The following is an 18,672-nucleotide window of genomic DNA, read 5'->3' as shown; positions in this document are numbered from 1 at the left end:
AGTCTTTAAGGTGCCACTCTGTGGAGATTGGCCTTCCAGTGGCAGCCCAGTGTAGCATGCAATTAACCTGGTGCATGTCTGGCATCTGTCTTCTGTGCTCTTCAACATTCTGTGGGTTAAGATATTGTGCCCACCCCTTGCTCTCAGGCCAGGTAGGGGCTGAGCACGCTCAAAGATGTTGGTAGGAGAGAACTGTCACCTAGCACACAAATAGCTCTCTATGGCAAGGCCTGGGAGCAGTGCTGATGGGCACCAGAAGAAGCTGCTTCCAACCCTCCACAGACAGAGGACGGGTCTCTTGCAAGCTGACACCAAGGAGGGAGCAAATGAGGCCAATACTGTGCACACAGGTATGTGTAACCCACTGGTTAGTGAGTATTGTGTCCCCCCCCTTGGTGCCCAGTCAACAGAGGATGTGAGTCTGTGCCAGAGCATTACCTTATACAAGAAGTGCCTGAACTGGTAGATCCACAAACTAACAGATGCTCGGAAGCCTTGAAGTGCTGCCCAGAAGTCCCTCTATTACTTCTGCTCTCCCTCCATACCAGCTCCTGATGGCTTTGATGGCTCTCTTCTGCCTGGACCAGAGAAGAAGGAGGTAGCTCTTGTCATGGATACATGGTCAGCTATTATGACAACCAATAAGTCATGCAAAAAAGGAAGTTACTTTTAGATCATATTACAGTGGAACAGGCCTTACACGTCCTCATATGGACATGAAAATAGAGTAGGCGCTGCCCCAGGAAGCACAAGTATAAAGAGACTCCACACTTCACTGTACTTTTCCATCTCTGTCTGCAAGCAAATGTTCAATTTTCCATAAGGCCAACCTCTAAATTTCCTTTAGACAGAACAGAATTGACATGGGGACAGCCTGTGGGTTTACGTTTAAAATATTTACATGGCTTTACGATAGCCAAGCCTGACATGCAGAAAAGTTAGTCACAAGAGCAAAGCGGAGGGAATAGATGAAGAATGAAGCCTAAGACAGTAAAGGTGGCTCATTACAAAATGACACTGAAGCAAGGCTGGCCGCATGGAGACTTCTCTTCAGCGAGTCCGTCAGCATAGAGTTCATTTATTTTGCAAAGGCCTTTTCTCCAACCAAGGAAATCCACTTCTGACCAGCATTTGTATGTTCAGTGTTTTACTGGGCTGGATATCAACCGCTCAGGAGTGAAATAACTGCAATGGAGGCCAAATCTTATTAATAGTATAGGATTGGTCAGTGGGTGCTTTCAGTATTCGCAGAGGTAAAAGGCAAATAAATAATAAACGGACTAGGCAGTTTTTTGTTGTAATTAACATCATCACCTGCATCCCTCTGTTTGACCTGTGAGCATTCTTTACACTAGGTTTTGTTTGCTCTGACCTCTAGCTGCTTCTCTATAGCTGCCACAGTACCTCTGCTGCCAGCCTCACCCACCCTGCCCATCACACTCCTCCTCTTCCTCCCCTTCCCTCTCTTTTCCTCCCCTGACCATCCTCAATCTCCTTTTTTCCATCCTCCCTTTTCCCTGCTATTTCACTCCTCTAAACTCTTCCCCTTGGTACCACTCCCCATCACCCAACCAAAATGTAAGTGTAGTCAGTTTTTTAAAATTTACATTCTTACAAATCCAACCTTATCAAGCTGTGTCCTGAACATTCAGCGTCATGTAACTTCAGTGTCCTCCCTCCCTACCCTTTCTCTTCTGCTTGATTGTCCCTCATTATGTCACATATTTATGTAGGTCCTGATCCTACAATAAGCTCTGCCTGGGCAGACACTTGTCCACATGTGGAACGCATGTCAGGATGAAAGCCTTAGACTGTAAGCTCTTTGCAGTTGGGACCATCACCCTTTAATATCTCTAAAGTGCTTTCAAGAGTGTACTTGAGGCAGTATAATAAATAGACGATAATTTAGGCCATGACATAGGAAAGCATCCCTCTCTAGTCAGGAAACTTTTAAACATGTGCTTGAGCGCTTTTCTGAATCAGAGCCTTAATGCATAATACACAATGTAAAGACCAACGAGAGGTGCCAAATCTGCCAAATTAATAAAAAGAATAGTGTGAAATTCCATATTTCTGAAAGATGCCTGTAATTAGGCTAGTTTCAGAGTAACAGCCGTGTTAGTCTGTATCCGCAAAAAGAAGAACAGGAGTACTTGTGGCACCTTAGAGACTAACAAATTTATTAGAGCATAAGCTTTCGTGGACTACAGCCCACTTCTTCGGATGCATCCGAAGAAGTGGGCTGTAGTCCACGAAAGCTTATGCTCTAATAAATTTGTTAGTCTCTAAGGTGCCACAAGTACTCCTGTTCTTCTTTTTGTAATTAGGCTAGATCTATTCCAGAGGGTCAGTTAATTGATGGGCAATTTGGACACAGTGTTTCCTTGGCAGGAAGTAATTCTTCAGCTTGGAATCTGATCTATGAGTCTTCCCTGCTGATATTGTCTTCTAAGATTATTGGACTCCCTTTCTAGTGAACATATCTTCCTTAAGAATACAGGTGATAGGTTGTCTTATTATCTCTATAGGAGCTGTTAGAAAAGGTGAACCAGCTTTTCAGTCTAGCGTCCGTCAACTCAGTCTTCATATATCTTCATGGCTGTGATGTTTCAAGGAAGTGTTCCTCCTTGTAATAAATCCGAGATTCAAAAGCCTGTGATTCAGTTAGGACCCATCCTTTTGCATGCTTTCATGACCGAAGGTGCATGTAGTTTTAGGACAATTTAGGGCTGAATTCTCTTCTTAGTTATACTGGTGTGTTAGGGACCATGGCTGCCTGTGTGTTCATACAGTGCCTGGCACAATGGAGGATCCTGAGGCTTTTGGGCACCATTGCTACTTTGAGATCTGCTGATAGAAAGTGCAATATGAGAGCTAGGTATTCTTATTAGTATTTCTGTAATGCAAATACATAATGATGATAATTGTGCCAATAACTCAGAGGAGACTTTGACTCAATTGTTATAACTTACTGTCACACCAAAGGATTGCAAAGGGTTTTCCAAACTACAGGAATGACTTTACTCCTGGAACAAAGCCACATCTTGGGGTGAAAAATGGAGACTGTTTTGTGCAACATACAGCTGTTACAGCCTGTCCCCAGCCCTGCTCCACTCAGGTACCCTGTCTCTAGCTTGCTGCAGCCAGGCCCTTCTCTCTCTGAAGGCAGAGAGAGGCTCCTGGCTCCCAGCCTCTTTATACAGGCCAGCTGAGGCCTGATGGGGCGTGGTCCAACTGCGGCTACTTCCCCAATCAGCCTAGGTTTTAGAGCTGCAGCCCTCTGCTAGGGCTGTTTTAAGCCCTTCCAGGCAGGAGCGGGGTAACTACCCCGCTACAGTAACCCGAACTAGAATCTGGCCAGGGTGCAGGACTTAACACTTGCAAAAAAGTGCAGTGGGATCTTTATGCACACAAGTGCTGAGGAGGACCTGAGTTTCATCTCTAAAAAACGGCATCTCCGGCAGGACAGCGCCTCCGTCCTTGGGACAAGACTTCAGCTGGTTTGTATGAGCGGCACTCTTCCATCCTCCCTCAGGCACTGTTTCCAGATGGCTGCTATTGATGTCAGGTGTGTGGATGGGGGAGGGTTGCTGAACCTGTGAAAAGGTGTGGGCACCTGGATAGCTTCCCCCTTTTTTTAATTGATGGCCATCCTGGAAGCAGGAGTTCAGTGTAGAATAGCTACTTTTGCAACCACCTTATCACAAAAACGGTTGCCGGGGATTCTTCCTTAATTCATTTCCCCCCAGCGTTCAACGTGCAGATGTAATAATGGGCCTGCATGCGCCGAGGCAGATTGTAATTTTCTCAGTGTGAAGAAAAGTCCTGTTTCATTAAGGGCACGAAGGTGAAGTGATTCCCCTCCCTGGTCTTTTTTTATTTGTTTCAAGATTACCAGTTCTTGGCTAAGGCCACCTCATTCCTCTGAGAGCCTTCCAATGGACAACTCCAGCTGCAGCGGAGACACTCCCATGTATTGCCTTCCCTTTGTTTTATACTATTTATTGATATTGTGTGTGTGCATATATTGATATTGAATATGTGCATTCTTTTGGCTACAGCAAGGAAGTAATGGTAAGGGGGCTCCTGTGCTGTGTGTCCATCTCTGGCACTGACTTTCTGAGTGGGTAAGTCACAGGAATCCCTGAGTGAAATTCTGTGGCCTGTGTTATGCAGGAGGTCAGACTAAATAATCATAACAATCCCTTCCGGCGTTACACTCTATGAAACTTGTGTCATCTCTCCAGGCAGGGATGATCTAGATATACTTGGGTCCTTCTCAGCACGGGGGGCGGGGGGCTGAACTAAATGAGCTCTTGAGGTCCCTTCCAGCCCTACATTGCTTTGATTCCCTGCCTTGATTTACCCCTCTGCAATTATATTGTTACAGAACTATTGCTACCTAGGCCTTCCTGGTTGTCACTACGGTGCACATCATGATTACGTGGGACCTCCTGGTGACAGCAGGACTAGAACTGAAATCTGATCCTTCGACTCCAAAAGCACAGGTCACTCCCTACCAGGTAAGCTAAAGGAGACCCTCCATTAGTAGCTAATATTAACCACTATGATATACATAGTTGAACTGATCTGATTCCACTTAGTTGATGGCTATGATACACATATACACTAGCCAGTTACTTACCTATCTCGCCAGAGTGTTATAAATAAATAAATAAATAAATTAATGGAGATATCCCATCTCCTAGAACTGGAAGGGACCTTGAAAGGTCATCGAGTCCAGCCCCCTGCCTTCACTAGCAGGACCAAGTACTGATTTTGCCCCAGATTCCCAAGTGGCCCCCTCAAGGATTGAACTCACAACCCTGGGTTTAGCAGGCCAATGCTCAAACCACTGAGCTATCCCTCCCCCCCTTAGTTATGAGACTAAGATTTGTAAAATGCTTTGAGTCCCTCAGAAGCACCTGGTGCTGGCCACTATCAGAAGACAGGATACTGGGCTAGATGGACCATTGGTCTGACCCAGTATGGACGTTCTTATGTAGGTGCTACAGTAATATAAATAGTAATAAATATGAAGCTCTTCCCTACTCCACCGTTTTCTCTTTTATAACTCTGCTCCATTTGTGCCAGTCTCTGCAGGGCCTTTCATAGGCTTAAGAGGCTTGATGTCCATTTACACCACTCTGGCAGTGTAAGGGGCCTTATATTTGGCATAAATTATGTGCTACCTTAGTGCAAATGGGACTCAGGCCCAAAGCTTTTGCCATAGGGGTCAGAGCTGATGCTGTTACGCTGAAGTCCACAGCAGCTTTTACTTTTTATACGTATGGGCTGAGTACCAAGTCATGCCTCTTGCTTACAACTCTATGTCTATAGAAGTCAGCCAATGCTTCTGAAGCAACCCTGACTGTACGGAGTGTGCTGAGGGAAAAGAAGGGTGCCAGCGTACAAGAGGCAGTGTGGCCAAGGTGACAGAGCACTGGACTGGGACTCAGAAGATCTAGGTTCTTATTCCTGTTTCTGCCACTGGCCAGCTGGGTGAAATTGGGGAAGTCATTTCACTTCTCTGTCCCTCAGTTTCCCCATCTGTAAAATGGGGATAATGATATTGACCTCCTTTATAAAGCACTCTGAGATCTATGGATGAAGAGTGCTCTGTGAGAGCTAGGTGTCATTATTAAGAGGCCTGATCTTCCTGTCCTACAGGTCAGAGTTACCTAAGTGACTGTCTCACATGCAGTGCCCCTCCAAAGCAGCAGTGAATGAGCAGGTTCCATCTAAAGCTGGCTGGGAACAGAGCCTTCCTTTGGAGAATAGTATGAATACCGAGCACTTGCATATGTAGCTCTTTAAATCTTCACCGTCGCCTACTACTCACTACCTGACTCTCAACACACCCCTATGAGGGAGGTCACTCCAGAAAATAATACACTTAATTAGTAAAAGGGAAGAACCTGGCTGGCTGCTTCTCAGGCAAGAGCACAACTTGAGAATTGAACTCCAGTCCGTCCCCTGGGTGCCATTATCTGCCCTAGACTTATCTTCCTAGAAGCAACTCTACTATCATGTTCCATAGATTTCAGAACCCCAAGTAGTCTCCATGGATCTCAAAGCCCTTCATGCAATTAAAATTTGTCTTGTTATGAGCCAGATGTGCCCATGAACGCCACACCGATCCATTCTTGGGCATCAAAGGATGCAATGGAGCTTAACGGGGTGTGTTGTAGCAGCAGCGTGGCGGAGGAGATGGCACTTGCTGTGTTTTTATAGGCTGCTTATCTAAACCCATGACTTCTTGGCACCTATGCGCGAGTGAAATGGAGCAACCAAAATTCAAATCGGCGTGATGCCATCCTGACAGATGGGCACATGTGTAGGCAGCCAAGAGACCAGGTATATATAGAGAGCACATTTATTGAGGGCAGGATTCCCAGGCGGGAAAGACTAAACAGCTGTTCATGTGGCGCATATGTGCCTATAGTTAAAGTTATGTTACATGACTGATCACAGTCCAGGCTGCTCTCCCAGCCAATGTATGCAAGTTATCCCTACCATTTCGTCTTGCTAACTCTTATTTACGGGTGTGTAGGAGGCAAAAAGATGAATTCCAACACAACCTTCCTCTCCTTTTCCTTCTTTGTTGGAGGCCTCCAACGTAGCCATTTAAGAAACTAGGCCCAGTCATGCAGCAGAGTTACCCTGACATAAAATTGGAACAACACAACCCTTCACCTTGATTTAGAGATGAATGGAGAGTTTTCTTCCTAACTTAGGATTTAATAGTCTTATTGTTCCCAGTTCCTTTGTACTACTCTCTTTTTACCTACAGATGGGATTCCTGTACCTTCTGTGAGGATATAGGGGTGTGAAAAAGTAATTATTTCCATTGCCCCCCGATAGAGTGGCCTCACTAACCTGGGGTGCTCTCTGTCTGTCTTTTCATGGTGTCGCCATTGGCTAGGGGATGTTCATTTCATCCCTGCTTCCTTTAAATGTCCTTTAGTTCAGAAATGTCTTAGGGTTCTTCTGTTTACTGCCACCACAGCCAAGTTTAAACAGCTACAAACTGGATACAGAAGGTCCTGTGGTGACTGGAGATGAAGCTGCTGTAAGCGGCATGTCCCTGTTTGGGAGAGGGATGCTTGTCTGGAGCGGCACCATTTAGAGTTGTGATCTTATCAGATTTCCCATGTTAAGCAGGGCTAAGTCTGGTAGTACTTGGATGGGAAACCTCCAAGGTAAACACAGGCTCCTGTAGGAGGTAGACATGGTGCTTTAGCAAAAGGCATTATTTCCTTCTTACCATCTTTGCTGGGCTAGGAGACAGTGATCTTTCCTTTCAGCATGAAAAAGGAAAAGCCTGAGAAAAGAGAGAGAGAGAGAGAGTGAAATATGCCCAGAAGGCCAGCAAACTTTGGCTTTCTTAGACTGAGTTAGGAAATGAGTTCCAGAGCTGAGGACCTTGCACTGCAAACACTACTTCCTCTAACCCGTAAAGGTATGCATCTGAGGACTTGTCTGCTTCAGTATCCCAACTGATCTCAGTTGATAGGTTAAAGCACAAAGAGAGAGGTAGTGATGCCCAGGACCCAAACAATAGATAGCTTTATAGATCATCACCATAACCTTGAATTGCACAGTACAATCACAGAGTACATGTACTCCACGTGCAAAACACTGCTAAGAAAATGGGCCAACTACATTCTGCACTAGTTGATGGTCACTGGTCACTGTTTCTAGGTCTGGGTCTCCCAGGTGCAGATCCCCTATTTGGGCAGTGAAACCCTGCAGTCCAGCCACCTTGAACACTGGAACAAGTGCTTTAGCCTTCCTGAGCTGCTAAGACACATTCTCCCAGAATCCACCCGGCTGTGGGAGTTCTGGTTTCTCAATTAACATAGCAGAAAAGACAGGAACACAGTCTTAACAGAGAAATTTGTTAACCACAGACACTTTACTCTGAACCAAGCACACTGGAGAGTTACAGATCTTTGTATAGCAAAGAGTCCTGAATGCAGCCCTCAAAATCTGATCTCACCCCTCCGTAAGTCCTGGGTTTAGTCAGTGACCAGAGGTGATGCAGCCCTTCCTGCCTTCCTTCTTCTTAGCTTGATCTTTTGGCATGTCTTTCCTCCTGTGGCCTATGTGCTTCAGATGGAGGAATTCTGGGTAGCCCCTATCCCATCAGTTGCTGTGCAGAGAATCATTCAAAGTCAATAGCTCTTCTGGTAGAAAACCCATTGTTCTAGAAGGGAAGAGTCACTCAATTTTGATGGCGCTAGCTTGTTCTGTTCCAGCTTCTCAGATGCTCTAATCCACAGAAGAGGCTACAATACAACATCAAGGTCACACTGCATAATGAAGATTACAATGCAAAGTAGAACCCCTGAAACAAAATGGGGTTCACCAACCAAATTGGAGTTCACTATTACACACAAGACACACCCTCCCCCAACCTGTCACCAGCTCCACAAGACAAGGAATGGTTAGGAGAAGTTGGAGAAGCACTCTTGGCCACCATTGATATCTAGACCTCCAGAAACAGCCGTCCTCCTCAGTTTGGTCAAAGGCCTCACCAGGTTTTTATGTGGTGAGGGGTCCTTTTAGTCTCATTGAGACAAATAAGTTCCGAAAGCACTTGATGAAGGAGGTATCATTATCCTCAGGTTACATAGGAGAAAACAGGGAGATGGATGTGACTTGCCCAAGGTCACCCAGTAAGTCAGCATCAGAGCCAAAAATGGAATCCTGACTCCTAGAGCTGTGCCATATCCATTGGACAAAGCACAAACCTGCCTCTCCTACTGTCCTTGTGTATTGTATGGTTTTGAATATGTGTTGTTGCAGAGTCACTGCAGGGTGTCAATCAATAGTACATTTCTATCTGAGGTGCTTACAAGTGGCTTTTGATATGTCAATGGGAGGAGGAGGGTCACATGACGGGCATTAAGAGACATAGGGTCTATTCCTGACAGCGATGCTAACCTGCTGTGTGATCTTGGACAAATCACTCACTCTCTCTGTGCCTTAATTTCCTCTTCTGTAAATGAGAGACACTGTAATACTGCCTGCCTGCCTACCTACCTCACAGGAGCATTTTGTGAGGCTTAATTAATTAATGTCTGTCATACACTCCGGCGGAAGGCACTGTAGAAGTGTGCAGTATCATTACAATTAATTAACACTGGCAAAACACTTTTTACTTGTATGTAATGCCTTTCATCCCAAGAATACTTTACAAACTATGGCCCCGATCCTGCAATCAGATCCATGTGCGTGGATCCCTGAACATTATGACCCTTTATATGGGTGCAGGGATCTACATGTGTAGATCCAGTTGCAGGATAAGATCCCGTATACATATGGCACTGTTGAAATGCACCAACTGCTGGGGTGAAGAGCACAGATGATTAGTGCACACCACTGTAAAGCGGGTAGATTTCTATGGCCAAAGATACTGCAGCAAATCCCTTCTTGGATAAAAAGTGCCCTGGGATCTTTCAGAGACCCAGCAATACAATACTGATCTCACTGAGCCAGTGCATATTCCTATTATTAGAGCACATCAAAGTTGACGTGCAGCACTACTGCTCCATGATAAAACCACAAAGCACTATGAATGCATCCAGATAAGCAAACAGAGTAAAGCAATGGCCCTATATCCTTGCCAGACACAGTGATTGGACTTAAGAGATCTCATCCTGGAGTAAAACTCCCCTGACATCCACAGGGACACATCAGCATGAAACCTGTGGGTGTAAATTAAATTGGAATCAGGCCTTCAGGACAAGTGCTTAGATTTTGCTCCTGGCTACAGAGGTGTAAATCCAGAGCATCCGAAGTCCAAATAGGGGGACTGTGTGTGACAAAGACCCAAAATGAGGGACTCCCAAAAAAATGAGCAGTGCAGGAAACGGAAATTGATGTTGGGTCCATTACTTTAGTGCAAATAACTCTGGCCATCCCCTTAACTTTTTTTTCTGATGTCCATAATTGTCAGCAATCAACGTGAGAGGGGGACCCCAGCCGGCGTGCAGAACACAGGTGACTCTGGAACTGACCTAAGGGCCACTTGGCCCGTTTATGATCCAGAGTGACTCCACTTCAGTCCGGGGGGGTTTACACTGCATTGGGGCCAGAAGCAGCATCAGGCCCCAGAATGAGCAACAGATCTGCTGATTGTTACCCCCCCACAAATGCACGAGGCTCCCCCAGGGAAGCAGATCTGGCCGAGCCCTTTTGCAGGAGGGTCCCCACGTCCAGGCCACCCCAATCCCTGAGTCGTATTTACTTCCCTCTCCTTCCACCCCCTCCACCGCGTGAGCCAGGCGCGCTCCGCAGCCTGCTCGTGGCATTGTGGGATGAAACAAGATGTAGGCAGAGACGAGCGAGAGGAAAGCGCTTGTCGCTGTGGGCCGAGGCCGCGGCGCAGCCAATGGCGAGGGCGGCTGGCTGAGCCACTGCAAGGGGAGGGGCGCCTATTTCAGCGCGGGGGAGGCGGCCGGGCGGAGAGCGAGCGCTGGGCAGAGCGGGGCACACGGCGGCAGCGGAGCGGGGGGAAGCGGCCGGCGGAGCGGGTGCGAGAGCGAGTGCGCGGCGGAGGCGCTTCGGGTCCGTTTGCCGGTGACTCCCGCGGGGCAGGTGAGCCGGGCGCATGAGGGGGATTATGTTGCCTGGTGCATTCACGAGCAGGGGAGGGGGCGGCTCCCTCCCCCCCCCCCGCCCGGGGCTGCAGCCGCCTGGCCGTGGGAAGCGAAGCCGGCTGCAAGGGGGGGGGCTGCACCCCGCTTCTCTCGCCCGCCTCCAGCTGGCGGCTCTGCCCCGGGGAGCCGCTCCGGTTCCTCCCACTCCGGCTGCAGCCTCGGAGTGACCCCTTCCCGCAGCCGGAGCCGGCTTGCTGCCCGTTTACATCGGTGCATTGATGGGGCTCCCATGCACCCCGCCCCCCCCATGGCTTTTAGCAGGGGACTTGTGTAGCTGCTGCTGCATCCTCGGCCCGGCCTGCCCAGGCCGAGTAACCGCGCTCTCCGAGGCAAGGTCATCCTCCTGATCCGAGCTAGACGCCTCCCCTGGGGGCTCGGGACGTGAAGGTCACACCTCTTCCCCCAGACCTCCGCGTGCCTTGGTCTGCTGGGGACTGCACGGAAACCTCCTCCCTTGGGACAGCTTTCCAGTGGCCGGGAGGAAATACACTAGGGTGGTGTAGGGACCAATCCTGTGTTAGTAGGAGACGGCTCTGGTCTGTTTCAGGAGGAAGAGGGTCAAGAGGAAGGTTCCCTCCCTCCCTTATAGGAAAGCGCAAATGTTCCACCTGCTCTGTGGCATTAATTCTGGTATCCGCTTCTTCCCCAGGAGTTTAAGTGTCAATTTATGTCTGGGCCAGTCTGTCTTGAGGCCTGTTTTGGTGGCTTCTCCCCTTGGGAAATGCAGCAGCCGCCAAGCCTCCTTGGGTAGGGAGTGAGCTGTCTCTGGCCCTTTCTAGGAGGATGAGAGGTGTCGTGGTATTGTTAAGGCCCAGCCCTGTGGCTAGGGGAGGAGCTGTCGCTCTGATCTGCAGGTGGAGTAGTTGTGCTTGGTAATGCCAAGGCGAATGATGTTTGGCCTCTGCGTGCTGCTCCCTTACCTGTTCACGCTTCTACCCTCCCCTTTCCAGACAGCAGTGGTTGCAGCAGCCTCACTCAGCTGCTGTCGTGAAAAGGATGCTGTCTCCAGGAGAGGGGGGAGCATGGCTCAAAAGGGGGCGGGTGGGGGAGGGAGAGGAGACCTCTACATACTTAAGCAAAAAGGAGTTGTTTTCTGTTGCACCACTGGCATCACTAGTGCTTGGCAGGCCTGTCCATGCTCCCAAGAATCCCAGTCTAAATAAGACCAGGAAGGAAGACAGTTTCTGCAGGTCTCTCACTGAGTGCTGTAATTAGAGGCCCTCTGAATTGACTCTTCAAGCAGTCACATGTGGCTTGTCCTGGGTGCATTGCTTGGCTGTCTTTCTAGGGCTTTCCTTTGTGGTTGTTGACATACTTGAAGCTCCAAATCTACCCCCTCCTGCTAAACAGGGATTTAAACCCCAATCATCTGGGGGGTGGAAGGCACCTGTGACTGGTTTCCTAAAAACTCTTACAAATGCACGTGCTCTCTCCTGGCATTCTAGATGAATTCCCATCCTCCTTCTTTAATGCTATTAGTGTGTGTTAATAATAGCAATGCGCAATTATACATGGTATCTAAAATGTATAAATTAGGGAGCACTATGAGTCTTCAACTGCAGGCAGAATAAAGAATTGAAGTATTGTAGTCATAGGGCTGTTATGTAACGGGATTCTTTCTCTCCCTGGATAGCAGGCTCCTTTAGTTGCTATAACAAAGCTACTCCTTCAGTTTTTCTGGGACTGCTCCAGGAAACAATCATTGTAGCAGACTCTCTCCTTAATGGAGCTAAACATGTATGGGTTCCCTACCTCCAAACATATAGTGCTAGCCTAGTAATATAGCTCAAAATTTACTAAGCCTTGTTATGGCACTGTAAACTTAATGTGGCTTTGCAAACCTAATTTGACACATTCTCTGCTGTGAAAAGGCATCCTTAAAATGTAAGTAACTTTGTGGTAGTCCTATGGTAAAGCTAAATAGGATAATCGGCAACCGTGGGCATCACCTAAACAGCTGCCCTTCACTAGTGCAGTCCTTCAAATGAAGGCCCTAAACTGGTCAGATATCATGCCTGATTCTCCACTTGTTCCACCAAAATAATAATGGAGAACTGAGTTTAAAGTGGCTGTATGTTGTTCACTGTGCTAGTTGAAATGGGTCATACAACAAAAGTACTAATCAACACAGGTCCACTCTTAGCTCAGGCAAAATTCACAGGTTTGTTGTTAGTGGGCATTTTGGCCGAGTAAGGACTGAAACGTAGTAACTTTCAGCTGATCTACAAACGGCATATAAAACTAGCTACAACTAGTGGGTGTGCCCCGAGCAGGGGATCTGAGACTTACATATAGGTGACTCACCACTGAGTAGCGTAGAACTCCCTATCTAGTTTTAGCAGAGGGAAGGAGGTTAAACACCCTGTCAGACATGCCACAGTTCAGGCTCTTAAAAGGTCACAGGTAGGCTCTCTTGTCTTGGATGGAAGTATCCTTCCACAGCAGAACTGGCAACCCTAACATCCCAATGTTGTGATGTGCATGAGACCAGCAAAACTGTTTAGGTTTCATTGGTCAAGCTGAGCAAAGTACAAAAGGAATCCATGACACACTGAGGTAAACTAGATCTGAAACTGCTTCCGTTCTGAACTAGCAAGAACAGCTGAATGTATGACCCTTAACCTTACATTTAAAGGGAATGTACACCCTTGAGTGAAATAATAAATGCTTCTGCTACTGTATCCATTGAACGCAATCACCTACAATCTGTGGAGACAAACATAGTCTGGGGGCTGCTGTTGGTAGAGCCATATTACTGCTCCACTCCATTGGCTATTCCTGCAAGGAAATCCAGCTTTAGCCATTGCTTATTGACTTGTAGGCCTGCTGCTCCTGTAATTTAAAGGAGTAGAAGATCTCTGCATAGGATTTATGGGGTTTTTAAAGCTAAAAATGTATGTACAAGTGGTGATACTTGGCTGTCTCTAGTCTAATCTCCAAGTGGCTTCCTGTACTACAGCATTCCACAACCTAATAGTATATCCGAGGATTACTGTGTAGTGTGCCTACAGCCAGATGTTGGGCAAGACAGGGGTTTGGTGTAACCTGCAATAGAAATACAGAACACTGTATCTAGAACGGTTTTACGTTATGTAGACCATGTAGTCTAATGCATGAAAGAACTGTAGCAGAATCCTGTGGGCACATCTTAATACTTTATGTTCTGCCTTAGGTTCACAATGTCTGACAGAAAGGCTGTGATCAAGAATGCAGACATGTCTGAGGACATGCAGCAGGATGCTGTAGACTGTGCTACACAGGCAATGGAGAAGTACAACATAGAGAAAGACATTGCAGCATATATAAAGAAGGTATTATGAAGCTGCTATAAAATGGCATAGGGTTGGCTGGGACATGTTGACCATCTTAAGTACCTATTTGACCCTCATCACCATAGTACCGGCGTGGTTCACCACACCCCTGTGAGGTAGGGCAGTGCTCTTATCCCTGTTTCTCCAATGGGAGCTGAGACCGATTCTATGATGTGGTGAAGATCACACAGGCAGTCTGAAGTAGAGAGACTTGAACTTGGGTTTTTCAAGTTCTTGGCTAGCATCTTAACCAATGGACCATTCTTTCTGGCTAGCCAAGCTAAAAGGACTTGGTTGCTGTTTACCTTAAGCAGCAACTTAATGTATTGTTGCTATCTCTCTGCAATCTTCTGAAGCTTTGGAAGGCTTGACTTGATTTAAACTCTGTGGCTACTGTAGTTAAAACAAAACAAACAAAAAAACCCAACCCATCTAGTCAAGTGAAACTTATTTGCTTCTGCTTAGCACTTCTAGACCAAATAAACTCCCACTTCCACTTCCACCCCCCTCCCTTTTCCAGGCTTTTCTACCTGTTGATATATTCTTAACACTGAGTTTTTGAAAGTTCTGAGCACCAGCTCTAATTGAGATGAATGGAGCTGTGGGTGCTCAGCCTGCAGAGATGATGCAACTTAAACACCTCACATCTGTCTGAACCCTTTACCTGGATTTATCTGAGGAATCCTGAAGATTAGAGGACCTGACTGATCAAAGTATCTTTCAGTTTGTTCACCTTATGTATTTGATGGAATCTTGTGCATAGTTGGTGTCCCCTGTTTGTGTAGGCCCTTCACACAGCAACAAGGGGGAGAGAGAGAGAGCACTTGAGGGGAGGGAAACAAGAGGAAAATATTATTATAGAACCAAAACTAGGCAGGGTGGGTTGGGACCCAATGTGGACCTGAAACTACTTAACTCTGTTCGACTCTAATTCAAGTTGAAATTTGATGGTCTCAACAAGTTGAGAATATCTTTTATATTTTCTTAAAATCTGGCCTTTCCAAGTCAAAAAGTGACTAATCCAGAAGGCTCTTGGGACAGTGCAATGAGGGAATGGAATACAACATAAGAGAACCAAAGCTCAGGAAAGAAAATGGCTTGTTGCGTATTTGCTTCCTTTTCTGATATAAAGGAAATGGCTTACTGCACATTCCCTGCTAATGGAAGAAAGGTTACTTGCAAAGGACTTCAACTGTCTGTCTTTTGTTGGTGCCTTGCTGCTTTCTGGTGTATAGTCTGAGGCTTTCTCACTTTGATTTTTTTCCCTTTAAATCGGGACTGTTGAGTCTGATATTTCCCTAGTTTTGGCTGAGGACTGGGTCATGGGAGATCCATATTAACTGAAGGATGAGAGCTCTCAATCCTTACCAGAAACCCTTCCCTCCCAATTGCTAAATTGGTTAAATTGTTTATCCCAATGATACACTACTTCACTTGTTTAGCTTTCGGCTTCACCGATGTCTTCCCCAGGCAGACAATATGTGAATGTTTCTGCTTGTTTACATTAGAAAGTCTCCTCACAAACTCTTCTGCTGCTTTATGAAGACTGCCTGAAGCCTGACTTTTTTTTTTTTTTTTTCTTCCCTTTTCCAACTGACCTTTAAGATCCAGCGGCTTGCTGGAACACGCATTCCAAAATACCGTTTTTGGTGGTTGGCTTGGAATGGGGGGGTTTAAATGGTTTTGTGGAACAACTGGCCTACACATGTGGCTTGAATACCACTGTACCAAGGGGACTTTTAAAATCTGCAGTTATGGCCTGGAGCTTGTGTATAAATAACTCAAGTACATGGCATGGGACCTCTTCCGCACTCCAGGGCAGCCCTTTTGTCTCATGCTAATTAGCACATCAGTAATGTAGTACTAAGATCAAGCGTAGTACCTGTTCTTATCAGTTTAGTATCTTGCATCCACCTCTGTTGTCTTCAGATTTCCATTGCATTTGTATCTAACAGTAACCAGATATGAAAGTATATTTCAGACTGTTCTGATGTGGGCTTTCTTGGTCTTAACTACTGTACTCTCTCTCCCTTTTAGGAATTTGACAAGAAATACAACCCTACTTGGCACTGCATTGTTGGCAGAAATTTTGGCAGCTATGTAACACATGAGACAAAGCACTTCATCTATTTTTACTTGGGTCAGGTTGCAATTCTGCTGTTCAAGTCTGGATAGGAAGTCGGAGCAAGTGAAATTTGGACTGTAATGCACTGATGGCTGAAGCCAAGATTCCCTTTAACATGGCTGTGCCGCTGCATGGACTGTATACTATATTTAATGTGTATATGTTGCAGTAAAATCTACTTCTGTTTAGTTGCCTGGGAAGAAGGCGGCATTTTTTTGTTACTGCTTTTTTTTTGGTTGTATTGCACTAGGAAAACTGTAAATGCTTAAACAATGGCCTTTCAATGGGAAAAAATAAAACTGTTCCACAAACAGCTCCCCCAGTGGTAACCTTTTCTTTGGCAAGGCGGGGAAAACACTTTTTTGTTTAGCAGACCAAAAAGATCTTATTGAGTTCATAGTAAATACTCTTGTTAGACTGTTTAAACTTCTGTGTGTGTATCAATGGAGGAACGTCAACTTTCCTTTTCAGTTTTAGTCTGTGGGGTGGATGTGGGAGCTGTGTCAATTTGGCTTTGCTGGTCATCTCAGCAGTTGGTGGGGAGAAAGGCCTTATAATGCCCATGTAAGTTAGCCGGGAGGTTTTTTAACAAGGTTTTTCATTCCAAAAAGTGTATTCCCACCTTGGGACTGCATGGCAAATCATACAACTGGGCCTTGATGTTTTCTCTAGAAATGCCCACACCACTGCCCTCAGATCAGCCTACATGGATCAACTAAACTCACAGCAACTTAATTTAGTCTGAAACTTTTTAAATGTCCCCCCTAAATTATTACTTTTTGTAGGAGGAAGGATCTCTTGGCCTCAGTTGATTTGTGGTGGGGTGATCCAGAGCTTAGTTGCTGCCACGGAGACTAACTTTCTTAGGCCATCTGGTCTCTGTTCCAAAATGGACTAGAAAATTTTAAATGTAGTGATTGACACCAGAATCTGAGACTTGATTTGGCATGTCTTTATCCAGACAACACTGCCTTAACTCGGGTCTTTCCCTAAAGTAACCTAGTCATCTGGAAGACTTGCAGATGGCCACTGTTGTCTCCAGCAGCTACAGTGAAAATCCTCCAGGAATAGCTTCTGTGTTCCAAATCTCTTTCCTCTCTTAGCAGAAGCTGTTTTGTGAGGGGAAACTTGTGAACATAGTCTCTGAAGACAGAATGTCGTTCTCTCCAATAGGGTCAGCAGTGTTGTCTTAGTGTGTAGTAAATTCTAGTTCAAACTGCAAGAAGGTTCTTCTGGATCATCCTAGGGTGGTGTCCCCTCTCCTTCAGTCCCCCCTCCCCCCAAAATAAATAACCCTCCAAAAACACCTGTGGTGGCTTCTGCAAAACTTGGTGCTTGCAGTAAGAGCCTATTGATCGGTGGTTAATATGGGCAGAATTTCTAGAATGGAGTGAATTCTGTTCTAGGGCAAGGTGACTCCTAACTCTCAAGATGAACCAGGTTGATGGTTGAAAATAACATGCCACTGCTTTTTGTTTGCTGTATTGGGAGAGGGGAGAAAGTGTAACTATTAATTGTGAAATGACTGACTGACCCAGGCTGACTTTTTCCTGAAGTAAAAGTCCTTGTGTCTGTAGACTGTGCAAAATCCAAAGTATACCTAACTTTGTAATATTGATAGAACCATATTGTAACTAGACAAGATGTGGTGTCATAATTTATTTCATGTTGACAAAAAACTTCCAATCTGGGGGTAAGGTGCCTTGGACTAACCAGGGCACTTTGGCGACTTTTGTCTATACAGAACTCCACTTTTGATCTAAAAAGGAGAATGTGTGTTTGTTTTCCAAGCATGAGTCTGATGTGAACCTGTTCACACTCTTCTGTGGAGCAAGAGATGTTCCCTTCATAACTGCAATTGCTCAAATACCTTTTTATTTTTCAAACATTAAAGGTGAATTGACACATTTAAAAAGCTTCTAGTTTCTTTTCATACCAGACTTACAAATCCAAATTGGCTACGTTATTTGTAACATTTAATGTTAACTGTTTCTCCATACCTACTGAACTCTGTAGATCCGGCAACACTTAATACTGTCTGCATGGTTGAGTCTCCAGCTCATCAAATTAGCTACTGACCTTAAGATGTTGCTTTCTGAAGTGAGTTTATACCCTCTTCCAGAATGTCACTTGACTAGGCCTGAGCTGACCTCATTAGACTGAGGGTCCTAACTGGATGCTGGCTGTCATTGGTATTCCAGACATGCTAGCTGTCAGATCACTTCATGAGAATCCTAAAGTGCTCTGCTGCAGACTACATGGATGTAGCAACTAAAGCTTTCATTAGCTACTACAACTGGTCAAGCCTTTTGAGCGTTAACCCTTCCACACTAGTCCTGGCTCCTTCTTGGGTTTGCTTGTTAGATAAATAGGGTCTAAAGGACCATTGAACTTCCCCCTTTTTCTGTGCTGCCTCTTCTGTCCAAAAAGGTAATCCAAGTAGTGAGAGGTGTTAGACTTCTGAATTTAAAGATTTAATGAGCTGTCTTGTAACTTAAAGCCAGTGGCTGCCTAGAGGAATTGGCTTAAAAAAAAAAAAAAATCCACATGGGGGAGGGAAAACACTTAA

General features: G+C 45.8%; 1 protein-coding gene across 2 annotated transcripts; it reads left to right on the top strand.

Moving 5' to 3' along the window:
• The first annotated feature begins 3,963 nt into the window (after positions 1-3,963).
• DYNLL2 (dynein light chain LC8-type 2) lies at positions 3,964-16,416 on the top strand. Of its 2 annotated transcripts, none has more exons than XM_054008081.1 (3): positions 3,964-4,523; positions 13,840-13,978; positions 16,016-16,416. In XM_054008081.1, exons 2-3 carry the CDS (start codon positions 13,847-13,849, stop codon positions 16,151-16,153), a joined length of 270 nt encoding a protein of 89 aa, XP_053864056.1. In that variant the 5' UTR covers positions 3,964-4,523; positions 13,840-13,846; the 3' UTR covers positions 16,154-16,416. The 2 variants fall into 2 exon arrangements, with proteins under 2 accessions (XP_053864056.1, XP_053864055.1); XM_054008080.1 differs by lacking the exon at positions 3,964-4,523 and adding an exon at positions 10,459-10,605.
• The last annotated feature ends 2,256 nt before the right edge of the window (positions 16,417-18,672 follow it).

The sequence above is a fragment of the Malaclemys terrapin genome, chromosome 18 (assembly GCF_027887155.1).
Source record: "Malaclemys terrapin pileata isolate rMalTer1 chromosome 18, rMalTer1.hap1, whole genome shotgun sequence".
Taxonomy (NCBI): domain Eukaryota; kingdom Metazoa; phylum Chordata; order Testudines; family Emydidae; genus Malaclemys; species Malaclemys terrapin.
Note: the sequence above shows the minus strand (reverse complement) of the source record. Positions and strands in the feature narration are given on the sequence as shown.

What these genes read in the sequence shown, in the direction of transcription:
- DYNLL2 (XM_054008081.1), top strand. Translation starts at nt 13,847, where the DNA reads ATGTCTGACAGAAAGGCTGTGATCAAGAATGCAGACATGTCTGAGGAC. An exon ending in TTGCAGCATATATAAAGAAG is followed by an intron (nt 13,979 to 16,015) that starts GTATTATGAAGC and finishes TCTCCCTTTTAG; the next exon opens with GAATTTGACAAGAAATACAA.